Source organism: Lepidochelys kempii, chromosome 9 (genome assembly GCF_965140285.1).
Source record: "Lepidochelys kempii isolate rLepKem1 chromosome 9, rLepKem1.hap1, whole genome shotgun sequence".
NCBI classification, from domain to species: domain Eukaryota; kingdom Metazoa; phylum Chordata; order Testudines; family Cheloniidae; genus Lepidochelys; species Lepidochelys kempii.
In genome coordinates, this window is record NC_136388.1 from 13,820,548 (window position 1) to 13,833,907 (window position 13,360).

At 39.9% G+C, this 13,360-nt stretch overlaps 1 protein-coding gene across 4 annotated transcripts in view; it reads right to left on the minus strand.

Annotated features, from left to right (window-relative positions):
* NAALADL2 (N-acetylated alpha-linked acidic dipeptidase like 2) overlaps positions 1 to 13,360 on the minus strand; it is a 920,300-nt gene that overhangs the window by 334,849 nt on the left and 572,091 nt on the right. For all 4 annotated transcript variants that reach the window (XM_073359348.2, XM_073359349.2, XM_073359350.2 and 1 more), the window contains one exon: positions 8,068 to 8,218. In XM_073359348.2, coding sequence (XP_073215449.2) covers positions 8,068 to 8,218 — 151 coding nt within the window. The remainder of the gene's footprint in view (positions 1 to 8,067; positions 8,219 to 13,360) is intronic.

A 13,360-nucleotide genomic window follows, 5' to 3' on the forward strand; every position in this document is an offset into this window, starting at 1 on the left:
CTATAATAGGCATCAGAGAAACTTGGTGGAATGATGATAATCAATAGGACACGGTAATACCAAGGTACAAAATATATAATAGGTCAGGCTTGGGGGGAGTGTCACTAAATGTGAAAGATCTTGGAGTCATCGTGGATAGTTCTCTGAAAACATCTGCTCAATGTGCAGCAGTAGTCAGAAAGCTAACAGAATGCTAGGAACCATTAGGAAAGAGCCAGATAATAAGACAGAACGTATCATAATGCCACTATATAAATCCATGCTTTGCCCACACCTTGAATACTGAAGGTAGTTCTGGTCAACCCACCTCAAAAAAGGTGAAATAAGAATTGGGAAAAGTACACAGGTCAATGAAAATGATTAGGGGTATGGAACACCTTCCATATGAGGAGAGATTAAAAAATAAAGTGGGATTGTTCATTTAAAAAAAAAAGAGGACTAAAGGGAGATGTGATAGAGGTCTACAAAATTATGAATGGTGTGGAGAAATTGAATAAGGAAGTGTTATTACCCCTTCACAGAACACAAGAACCATTTCACCTAATGAAATTAATAGGCAGTATGTTGAAAACAAACATAGGGAAATATTCTTACAACACACAATCAACCTGTGGAACTTGTTGCAAGGGGATGTTGTGAAGGCCAAAGTATAACTGGCTTCAAAAAAGAATTGAACAAGTTCGTGGGGGGTATGTCCATCAGTGGCTGTTGGCCGCGATGGTCAGGGATGCAACCCCATGCTCTGGGTGTCACTAAACCTCTGACTGCCCAAAGCTGGGACCAGATGACAGGGGATGGATCACTTGATAATTTGCCCTGTTCTGTTCATTCCCTCTGAAGCATCTGGTACTGGCCACAGTCAGAAGACAGGATACTGAGCTAGATGGACCATAGGTTTGACACAGTATGGCTATTTGTATGTTCTTACACAGTATTTTAGACAAAGAGGCTCCTGTGAATAGTGCTAAGATACCTTATGGGCTGGAGTAGAGGAATTTCTGGGAAAATGGCTTTTTATTGTAATGGTAAGAGCAAGTTAAGGCAGCTTTCAATAAATTTTGACATAACAGCTGTGAAAGGAAAAAATAGAGAGGGGATTTATTATTAATAATTAATAATATTTATCACTTACATAGCATCTGACCATCTCAAAGAGCTTTTAAATCAATGAACAATGTCTTGCAGTACCACTGGGAGGCAAAGTAGTAAAATAAATAGTAACTCTTAAAAATGTACCCGAGAGCTAGATTGTGCAAATTGCATATAATGTAACACATAAAAAAGGAAGGATCATCTCAGGGGGATCCTTTAGAAGCCTTCAGGCGAGAATTCTGTCCATGATTTATGTAGGTGACAATAATGGATAGAGGCCCCGTACTTCCTCCCCTCCAATTGTGCACCCTTATAAAGATTAGAGAGAATCTGTCCCTTACATACCTAAAGTATCTTAACCTTGGTATTTGCAACGTTCTCTAAAAATACTGCAAGCACAGAGATGAAGCTATCTAAAACACAATTGGCAAGTTTTTATGCATGACAATTCTGTGATTACCCACATTTTTCCTCTATTACAGATTAAGAAAAAGAAGTGTCTTCTTAAGGTCACACAGGCCAGGGCAGAGAAACAATTAAGAACATAAGAATGGCCATACTGGATCAGAAAAATGGTCCTTCTAGCCCAGTATCCTGTCTTCTGACAGTGACCAATGCCAGGTGAAATCCAGAAACCGTGATTCCAAGTCCTGTGCTCAAGCCACAACTCTATCTGTACTTGACTGACAGTATCTGCCTGAAAACCCAACCCTGTTATACAGTTTTATTTTGAGTTCCTTTTCTGAATAGGTCAGTTTTGATTGGCAACAAGCTGTGTGGACTCTGTTTGGAGCAGGGTGTGGATGTCATCTGCTCACACCATCCTTCCTCTCCATGACCCAAATGATGCAATCCTTGAATTCAGTGAATGTTTTATCTATGTACTGTTTGAGGAGTACAGGATTTGATCTCATACATTTAAACACCTGCTTTATATCTTTGTTTGGAAGATGTCACTCTGCTTAAATTTAATTACTTTCCCTTGCTGCTTGTATGGTACAAGGGCAGGTACTAAAAGAATGTGAGCAATGAAGATATACTGTGTGATATTTCAGTAATAAACATCTCTGTAAACCATGCTGTTGAGTTATCTATTCACAATGATTTGGTTGCTACTACCCAATTCCTACTACATGATAAGTGTCCAAAATGCATTTACAAAATAACAACAGGAAAACCACCATCATTAACATTGAAATTTCTCTGAAGAGAGCCGGTCAGAATTTTCCAGAAGAACATTTCTCTGTCAGAAAATGCTCATTCATCAAAACTGAAACATTCCGAGGAAGGTGTTGATTTCTATAAAATTCTGACAGAAACCGAGCAGCTTTCTGATGGAACCATGCACGGTATAATCCTATCGGGGGGAGGAATAGCTCAGTGGTTTGAGCAATGGCCTGCTAAACCCAGGGTTGTGAGTTCAATCCTTGAGGGGCCATTTAGGGATCTGGGGCAAAAATTGGGGATTGGTCCTGCTTTGAGCAGGGGGATGGACTAGATGACCTCCTGAGGTCCCTTCCAACCCTGATATTCTATGATTCTATGTCAGCTCACCAACCTGGCTCTTAGCAGCCCTCCTGGTGTGCTGATGAGAAGCCAAGAGTCTGGAAGTCCCGGCTCCTACCTTGTCCACAGCCTGCCAGGTAAATTGTCCCAGAGCCAAAGCTCCCAGCTCCTCAGAATTCCTGGCTCTGAGGTTCCCTGTGCTGCCGAGCTTCCCACATGGCAGGCTGCCAGGGTCCTGGACAGAACAGAAGAAGCCTCAAAAATGTTTAGAAAAAGGTCAAAATTAAATGTCATGCTGAGTTTTCCTAAATGAAGTTTTGGAATTCCTGTTCTGTGGGGAATTTCAGACTTTCATGTTTCATTTGATTTTTGGAATGACTTTTTTTTAAAAAAAATATTGGTGTTTGTCAAGGTTCCTCCCCCACTCTGAACGCTAGGGTACAGATGTGGGGACCTGCATGAAAACCTCCTAAGCTTATCTTTACCAGCTTAGGTCAAAACTTCCCCAAGGTACAAAATATTCCACCCTTTGTCCTTGGATTGGCCGCTACCACCACCAAACAAATACTGGTTACTGGGGAAGAGCTGTTTGGAAACATCTTTCCCCCCAAATACTTCCAAAACCTTGCACCCTGCTTCCTGGACAAGGTTTGCTAAAAAGCCTCACCAATTTGCCTACGTGACTACAGACCCAGACCCTTGGATCTTAAGAACAACAGAAAAAAAAGCATTCAGTTCTTGAAAAGAAACATTTTAATAGAAGAAACAGTAAAAAGAAAAGGGTCACCTCTGTAAGATCAGGATGGTAAATACCTTACAGGGTAATTAGATTCAAAACATAGAGAATCCCTCTAGGCAAAACCTTAAGTTACAAAAAAGATACACAGACAGAAATAGTTATTCTATTCAGCACAATTCTTTTCTCAGCCATTTAAAGAAATCATAATCTAACACGTACCTAGCTAGATTACTTACTAAAAGTTCTAAGACTCCATTCCTGGTCTATCCCCGACAAAAAGCAGCATATACACAGACACAGACCCTTTGTTTCTCTCCCTCCTCCCAGCTTTTGAAAGTATCTTGTCTCCTCATTGGTCATTTTGGTCAGGTGCCAGCGAGGTTACCTTTAGCTTCTTAACCCTTTAGAGGTGAGAGGAGTTTTCCTCTGGCCAGGAGGGATTTTAAAGGGATTTACCCTTCCCTTTATATTTATGACAGTGTTACCCATGGAACAGGAGTTAAAGTGTCTGGCCAGCTCTGTTCATGCAGAGTATAAGAGGTGGTGAGTATTAATTCCCCTTACATATCTTCACAGAGTCGTCTACATCACAGTCTAGCCCCACATGCACGGGGACACGGACACACACAAAAAGCCTTGTGCTTTATTATAACTGATTTCTCTCCCACACCTGTTTTATGGCTCAGATGACTAGCTGTGCACTGGGATCTGAAGCACAGAACACTTCTCAACTGTTTATATGTATTTTTTTTAGTGCTATAATTTTTGTGTGAAATTCTTGAAAAGAACATTACACTGGATACTCCTCTCAATATAGTAGGATTTTATTCAACTGAGCTGTTATATTTCAGCATTTAAAACTGATAGCAGTTTCTATCATGCTTTCTGAAGGATTCTTCATGATATAATTTCCATTCCTCCACTGCATAGATAGGAATTCTATTACTGAGTGCCTTATCTCAGGCACAGGGTTCTTACTGCTCATACCGAGGACACTTTACTATTTACATACTAAAATTGACAAATAGGTTCTGTCCGTATCTTCGTTTACTGAGCCATTTTTCTGTCTGAAGACAGATTTGGCTTGAAATGACTCTAAAGTACAGCAATAGCAAAACCAAACATATCTCTGGCATAGCAAGCTGGGCAAGAGAAAGTACAGCATTCAAAAAGTCAAAATGCAAAAAATGAGAAGGGAAACTCATCATACTTCTCTGTAATGCAGGTCCTCTGGTCCCCCTCCTGCCTATTGATGTCCCCAGAGCCCTCTCAGCTCCCTAGATCTCACGTTTCTTCTACTGCAGGGTTCCTTAGCCCCCGATTCTTAAATCCAAGTCCCAAGCATTGAACCCGTCCAATTCAAGAGTGACACAATGTAGACTCGAAGAAAGGTTCCAGAGAAAGAGACTGTCCTTGAAAATCAAAACCAGGCAGAGAGGACAGAGGCTGACAAAGGCCCAGAGGATTATCCCATGGCTGCCATGGTGGAGAAGCAGGAGAACCAAGATTAACAATGTCAGATTAGAAGTGAAGGACCTAGTAAAGGGCCCAAAAGAGGCAAACAAGGCAGTAGTTATCTTTATAGAGGAGCACCTGGACAACTCCTTGCCAAGCTGCGTTGGTTGCCCTTTACAGGAAGCTAAATGGATTGTGCCACTTACAGGTAAGAGGCACATTCATCCCTCACCCAGCATATTGTCATTGGTACATCCTAAATTAATCCACATACTGAAGCTCTGCATTTTGTCTCCATCTCCATAAAAGAGCAGGATTTGAGCTGGAATTTTCTGAGAGCCCAGAAGTCTAGTATAATCAATTATATAAATCCTATTAAAAGTGGTAATTGACTTCAAAAATGATTCTAAAGAAAAATTAACCACTGTATTATTCTGGGTAGAGCTGGAACAACTTTCTTCCCCACAAATAGTAAACTATCAAAAATGTATTTCTGGAACACAAACTTTTCACAAATTCGGTCCAAATTTGGTGAGCAGTTTTGGTTTAAGAACAGGTCAAAAGGATTACTTTCAGCCATTTTGAAACAAAATATTTCAAATTTTTTGTTTCAAAACAGTATTTCATTTAGAAATTTAGCAAATATTTTCTAAAACCACACACACACACACAATGGGAGAGAGTTGGGAAATCCCCAAATATGATCTCAAATGAAAAAAATATATATTTTTGGATTGAACAAAATGTTTCATTTGATCCTTTTGGCAAAAAACAACAACAAACAAATAAGAAAATCCACTTTCAATTTAAAACACACCATTTTTTGCCAGTTCAGCCTCGAAATAAAATAAAATAATAAAACAATAATATTAATTTAAAAAACAAATATTAATTCAGCTCTAATTTAGAGGCCATGGAGAAATTTATTTGGGGGGTAAGAAAAGAAGATTCACTATAAACAGAAAGAAGCTGAGTATCTGCTCACTGTACATATTATGTAGATCTTACTAGGACATTTATTAACTTTGCACCCATGTCAGTTAGTACAGTGACAGGTGTTACGTGCAAAGATTGCTTAAAAAATTATTACCTTTGGATCACTCATGGGTCTACAGGTTTCCTACTAAAACAAGATAAAGTGTGTTGTAAGATTCACCAATTTTCAATGACAAATTAAATTAAAATCCCCATCCTCTTTTTCCTTTACAGATTTTGATGTTTTCATCAAAGACCATTCCTTTTCTGATCTATCTCATGTGTGTTATGGATTACACTTATCCCAAGACAGTAATGGTAACAGTTTATCCATTGCCAAGGGGAGAGTGTAAAGTGCAGATGGTATCCTCCAGACAACGATGTACTGCCAATATTTTAAGCATGGGATTCCACAAAAATCCCCACCTGTAGTCTGTGATAAACTCAATTGACCAGGGGGATATGTGCTTGCAGGGAAGAGGGATAAGCATTTGGACAACCCTGAGTATTTGTCCCCAAGATTTTTTTTTTAAATACCTGCCATGTGATATCACAAAGGTAAAACGTTTGCTTTTCCGACTTATTTGTATACAGCCCAAACACGAGTTAACTCTGGCCAGGGTGATTTATTGGCCTTTAGAGAAGTGTGAAAACCATCAGAGACAGAGAAATCATTCCAACTTGCTCCACCACTTGGTGACACAGCTTTAACAAGAGGATCCCAGGAGTTCTCCTCAGAATCCCTTCAGTGCATCATTGCATCCAGATTATCACAAATACTTTAGACACATGATAGCCTGTTGAATGACGTTTAGAGACTTTAAAACAGGTGCAAGATACATTAAGGTTCTAGCACAAACCATCAACCTACTTAATTCTCTCTGTTCCTCTGTCAAGGTTATCAGCTTTTTCTCTTGTATTTCCCCCCTAAAACTAGAGATTGGAATCTACACAACCCAAAAAAGCATTTAGTGTAACTGTCAGCAAAACAACAAAGAAGGTTTAGACAATAACCCGGCATCCTACTGTCAGCGTATCAGTCGTAATTAACTTTATTTTTCATGTAGGGTAAATAAAATGTTATGCAGTCAGCCAGACTGATAAACAGACCACTCTTCACAGGGCTTCATGAAATGATTAAGAATAAAGCTCGAAGAGTGCTACATTTACTTCTGTAGTTCCCATGGCAGGTCTAGGTCAGGTATAGTGAGACACTGAGAAAATGTGCAATTCCTTTCCCATTGAACTGTCAAGGCATTTCACGATGTGAATAGTTAACACCCTTCTCTGACAACTAGGCCAATATTTCTATTTTCTGCCATTCTAGTCATGAAACATCTCAGCATTGCCTCAGCTGATTTAGTGCCAATTCGAGTCAGCCGTTAGATGTCTGTGTTAGTAACTGGACCAAACATTCTTAATGAGGCCTTGTCACAAACTCATAGCATGATTCTTAATACTTTTTTCCATCTAGCTAGATATTAAAGGAGGTTGTAAAGCTGAATAGATAGCAGACAGGCAGAACACATGTTCACTGAACTGCTAGAACAAAGATTTTAAATAGAACGTATAATCTGATGTGCTGCAGGTAGAAATTATTTTCAAAACCATTGCTGTGGCACACTAACATTTATGTTTAATTAACGTCTTTTTTTAACTTCAGATATTTAAAAAAAATGCATTTGCCTTCCTATCACTTAACAAAGCAGTTCATTAGCTGAAATGACCAGGTCTGTTCTGGCAGAATTGAAACTAGGCAAGTAGAACATATATCATATGAAAGTGTTATTGGCAAAGATTGTACAAGAGATCATTGCTATAACCTTTTCTGATTACACTGCACTTACATCTATAGCCAACTGCCCCCACCATCCACAACATGGGAGCGCAAAGCCCAGTATGTAATGGAAATTGCTTCATTCGTGGGGGACTGATCCTGGAGAGCCCAATTCAACACAAACCATTGAGCTGTGAAGAGAATTGTTGTACAGTGGTTCTCTACTTGGGTTAATGGTGGAGTGTGAATGTACTGACAAAAGCCAGCATAAGGAGGTGTGTAGTCCAGCTACTCCTACCAAGAGTCTGCAGTAGCCTTTGGATGCCAGTTGCACAATTCTATAGCCTACATTTAGGTTATGAGTGTGGATTTATCCCTTCAACCATATTGCTCCTCTGCGCAAAGCCCTTTTACTCAGGGTTTGTACCTGAGACCAGGATTGGGCTTATTGTTTCAGCTCATGTATTATTCACAATCAAATTTAAAATGCCATTTAACTGGACATTACTCAAATAGTACTTACCAATACTGGGATAACCAGGTGTCGATGGGTCTCCTCCATTGTTTAGAGAAACCATGAATGCTTTATCACTAAGATTTTGAGTCTTTGGTAAATCGCAAGGATCAACATAAAGAAGAACGCCTCCAAACCCCGCCTCTTCTAACAGAGAAAGCTGAGGAAACAGAGAAACAAAGGTGACTATTAACAAAACGCTTTGACACCACAATACAGTAACTTCTACATTCAAAAAAGAAGAAAAGAAAAACAAAGTAATTTAACTCTGTTTCCCTACATTTACCTAAAAGACATTTTCCAAGCATAACAGCAAAAATAAGCTCTCATTTAAACATAAATTATACAGCACATGAAATGAATTGATCTGACAATATCAACCTAAAGTCCATCTAAATTTTGCAAAGTATTGTGTTGTAACTACATCAGTTAGGCCCCGATTCAGAAAGGTATGAAAGTACATGGCTCACCTTAAGCACACGAGCAGTCATTTAGAAGTTAGTCAAATGCTGATGCACATAGCTTAATTGGGGCCTTGTCAATTATATGTCCTATTTTAAATAACTGGAGTAGATAAAATAATCCCTTCATTTTTAAAATTAGATTTCATTGTTGCTTATATTTTAAGAGGTTTATACTATGTGCACTTAGGAGTGATATATAAACTGACAGTTAATATTGAAAACTTGGGGGGTGGGGAATGCTGGTTCAGAAAAATAAAATGTTGCTCATACTTTTTAGTCTCTCCAAAGTACTGTAGCATGATGCAACATGCTGCAAATTTCAAGCTTTCATTTAAAGGGGGGGAAATGTCTTCCAGTGGCCAATAAGTAGGCATTGCAATGTAAACAGATTTGTTTCTGCCCAGATAAATCAGGCCTCCACTAAAACTGTCTCTATTAATTTACTCTAGAAATTCAGATTCTAGATTCCTTCAGTAGCACTAAATCAATAATGGGCTGTTAAAAATGTAACAAGGAGCTCCTCTATAATCCAGCACGTCATCAGGTGACACAGTCCCGTCTGTTGGTGCATTGGGTGGCTGGTTGAGGAATGATCCTACTTGGATTTTTGAAAAAGCAGGGCAACCTGACTTCTGGCAACAGCACCAAGTGGATATCTGATGTGGGTGAAGGGCGCGGGTTCAGCTAATCAGTGTGAGGCCTCAGAAGTGGACCACAGCTACAAGCTCCATCCCAATACCTGCTCTGCAAATAGGAAGATTGACATGCCTCTCTATAAGATGGGGTTTACTGGGTTGTTTTTCTGACAGGTGAAATGGCAGATGACGGAAAGAGGAAACTACCCTGGGAAAAGTCATGGGAGCATATCAATATAGCTGGTCAGAAAAAAAAGTTGACAAAACAGATCATCTTTGGAATTTGCAAATTCATTGAAATCAAAACAGTCTGCAGAGATGGTTCAATTTCAGTTAAATTTGTCTAGAAACAAGACAACTTTGGAAACCTGCCTTCTTTCCTGCCAGCTCACCAGCTGCACTGCTGAGGACCCTGGACTTACAGGATCCACAGCTTGGGGTCAGCCAGCCAGTTGAACTATCCTGGCGCTAGGAACACCAGGGTTCTCAGAGTCTGTAGCTTCAAGGCAGCTATCCATGCAGATGGTCTCTGATCTGGGGACCCTCAGGCTTTCCCTTTTACAGAGAATTATGAAATGTTGGGATTTTGTTTTGAACTGGAATAAAAATCAAATTTCAACATATTGAAATTCTCCAGGAAACGTAGTTATCTTTCCCCACACAGCCCTGTATATCAGCAATGGACCGATCAACCTGTACTATGTCTGAGGCCACTCCAGCATTTGAGAAGTGTGTCACCAAAGCTGGTGTTGCACTCTTAATCACAAGGCTCAGCTTTTCAAAGAGAACCCTGTTTATTCTGGAAACTCAAAACTTCTGCTCTAAGAGCTTCTTGCAGATAGAGACCTTCTCGGTGCCCAGCTACAGGCCAGCCTCCATTCCATGCATCTGATGAAGTGGATTCTAGCCCAAGAAAGCTTATGTTCAAATACATTTGTTAGTCTGTAAGGTGCCACAAGGACTCCTCGTTGTTTTTTACATACACTGAACACTCTACTCTGAATTAGCTCACTCAGTGTACCCCCATCTCATTCTTAAAAGTGCAACCCCCATTTCTCTTATTAACAAAAATATATACAATAGATAAATGTTCAAAATTATTACTCAATATGCACAATTTGGATCTATTTCTAAAACATCTGTTCCAGGGACCTCACACTGGCCCTTTGTGTTTTGGCCTCAGGATGGAAAATGTTTTTAGTGCCCACTGAGTAAAAACAAAACACAAACAAAAAACAGCTGAGCAATTTGGTGACTACCCTGATTACCCACCTCTAAGGCGAGCCCTGCATTCTAACTGCACATTGTCAATGACCTTTTGAGTGGCTATTACAAGATGTCAGGAGTAACTGCAAATATATTAGCTTTCTGGACCGCAACATCCTGTTTTAGGCTTTGTTACTGAAACCTTATAGTATGGTAACTTTTCTCCATCTTGTGGTTCACTGTCTGTTTCCCTATGCTTTTTCTTTTTTTCCCTTTCGCTTCTTTCTGGGTACATTTATTTATTTTATTTTTTGGCTTTTTTCTTTGTTAAATGTTGGACTTTAGCACAGTTGTTTGTGGCATGGCTTTATTATTTCTACGGTATTACACTCTGTCTTTGGCTCAAGCTTCAAAACTATCTTTGCTTTTATTTAAAGATGGGAAAATCCAGTGTGCACTCTTAGCTACAGCATACTGCTGTATTCTAATGACCTTCTTTCCAAGTACTAAGCTTGCAATGATATAAGGTCCTTAGTCCTTGTTTCCAAACCAGGGGTCAAATTCAGATGTTGTGTAAAAAGTGCAACTCTACTGTAGTTTGTGTAACATCATAGTCCATCCTACAAATCTTACTCAAATAAGTCACCTGTGGAAGACAGGAGGACTATCTGCTTGAGTAAAGACAACTCATATGAGTAAGAGTTTGCAGAATCAGGTTTTAAAGGAGTACAATAGATGGTTTTTAAAGGGTTAACATGAGTGAGAGTCCTAAAATGTCATGCATGAGCAACAATAGAAAGTGGCACGTCAGTTAGCTATTGCAATGTTCTGCCTCCTGTTTTTACTTCCATCTTCAGACAGACATCCAGATAATAAATGGTGTGGGGAATCATTGAGAAGAGAAAGAAGCAGCGTTAAAAGCCAAGTTGTTTGACAGTGTGTTTAAAATCACAATTGCCTCTTTTCCTCAGTGCCCATAGTCTTCTCCAGTTTCATCTTTTCCTTCATCTCTCCATTTATTATAATAAATAATAACAGAAACAGAAAAGGCAGTAAACATGTACAAAGTCATTTCATTTATTTCAAACGTATTTTAAAAACTTTACATTTTAAAAAATATTTTTCCAATATTAAATTCTTCTGTTTCATTAAGAAAGGCTACATAAGTCATAGTCACACAATGCAACAGCTGCTGCTGCTGCCATGGTTACAGAGAAGAGGATGTTGTGTAAGTGACATTATTGGAGGGGTGAGGGGGGGTCTTTCTGAACCAGAAAATGAAACTTTTCATTTAGAAAATGTCAAAACAAGATGTTTCAACAATTTCAAAAACATTTTCTTTTCATTTTTTTTTCAGTTTGGGAGATTATGGAAACCAACCCTTTCCTGCAAACAGTTCCTGTTTCCATGACTCAAGACTTTCTGACAAAAACAGAAAAGCTGGACCTTTAATTTGGGATCTTTCAGTGTTGCCCTAATTGCTGGGAGAGGAGTTGGGCTAACACTGAGAGCTCTTGAAAATCCCACTTTTAGGCCTTAATCGTCTTGCCCCAATCATACAGTAAGTCAGTGGCAGAATTCAGAATAAAACCCAGGAGTTCTTACTGCCAAGCCCGGATTTTCACTGGCAAGTTGGCAACAGCGCATAGTTAAGAGAATATATGGCTGTTGATGCAATAAAGGCCTAACATTTTATAAAGGTGTTTGGAGAGTGAGAAAGCTGATCCATGAACAGGGAAGTGTTGGGAAAAGTTTTGGTTTGGTGGGGGGGGGGGGTGTTTGTTTGTTTGTTTTTTTGCAGGGGGGAGAGAGGGGCAGGTTTTATTGTGGGATAACTGCTGGCTTTTAATGGAATTGTCTCTAAATTTTGTCAAAGGAGTTTAGGATAACAGATGCACACCTTTTTGAATGTGGTATAGTGGCTTTGTCACAATTCTCAGGATCCTGATGAATTGTACAGATACTGAAAAACCCTCTCTCCCCCTGCCCCATTTCCCCAAATAGGGGGCTCGGTGATACAAATAAGTCAAATAGTCCACTTAGGTTTGAAGGGGAGGGGCTCTTGCCTTCCACTCCCCTAATCCCTTTAGTATGGCCTCAGATTTCCTAACCCCAAACAGGGTAGAGGGTAGTGGTACCAACTGTCTAACAGCTAGCATTGTGGCTTGGCAAACCTGTCCTCCCAGCCACTATACCTGGGTATTGTGTCCTTGTAGGCAGGGGACAGAGTGGGAGAGGGCGCTGGTGAATGGCCTCCCTGAGAGCAGTTCCCCTGAAGGCTTCCAGGATTCTTCCTTGGGAGCTGTGGAGACAGTATCTGGTCTTTCTCTGTGCTGCACAGCAACTACTGGGAACTGCCTGCTTTTATATCCTTATTTCATTCCTGATATGATGGACAGGGTCAGAGGGGCAGGGCCAGCCTTGCCCACAGCAGCTCTATAACCCCTCTATCGCTGGTTTATACCCCCCATCACAGGATTTATACCCCCCATACACATACACAGGCATGTTCTAAACTGAACTAAATAAAACCACAATGGGCACCTGACCTCTGGTCACTTTAGTTCACTCTCAATCACACATTATATTAAGATTCCACTTAGAAGTGATTTATAAAGGGTTAATATGTTATAAGCATGTCACTGTCAAGAGTAGCATGGATGAGCACATCAGTAGAAGATGTTATGTTTTGACTGTTGTGCACGATAACAATTGATAAACCATTTATCAGAAGAGCTATTGATCATCACTGACTCTTAATAACCTAATTATAAATCGAACCTTAATATAAAGTGTGACCAGACTCATGCCAGCCCCAAATCTGCAACAGACTGTTCATGACCATGTCTTTGTGTCCATCTGAATCCCCTCTGAAGTTAGCAGGGCTCTGTACATACAGTCAGTTGCAATTTCAAGGCCTCAGTTTGTCTGTCCTCCTCCCTGTCCCCTGCTCCCCTTGCCACCTTATGTCTTGATTCCCGTCTCCCCTGCAATTTC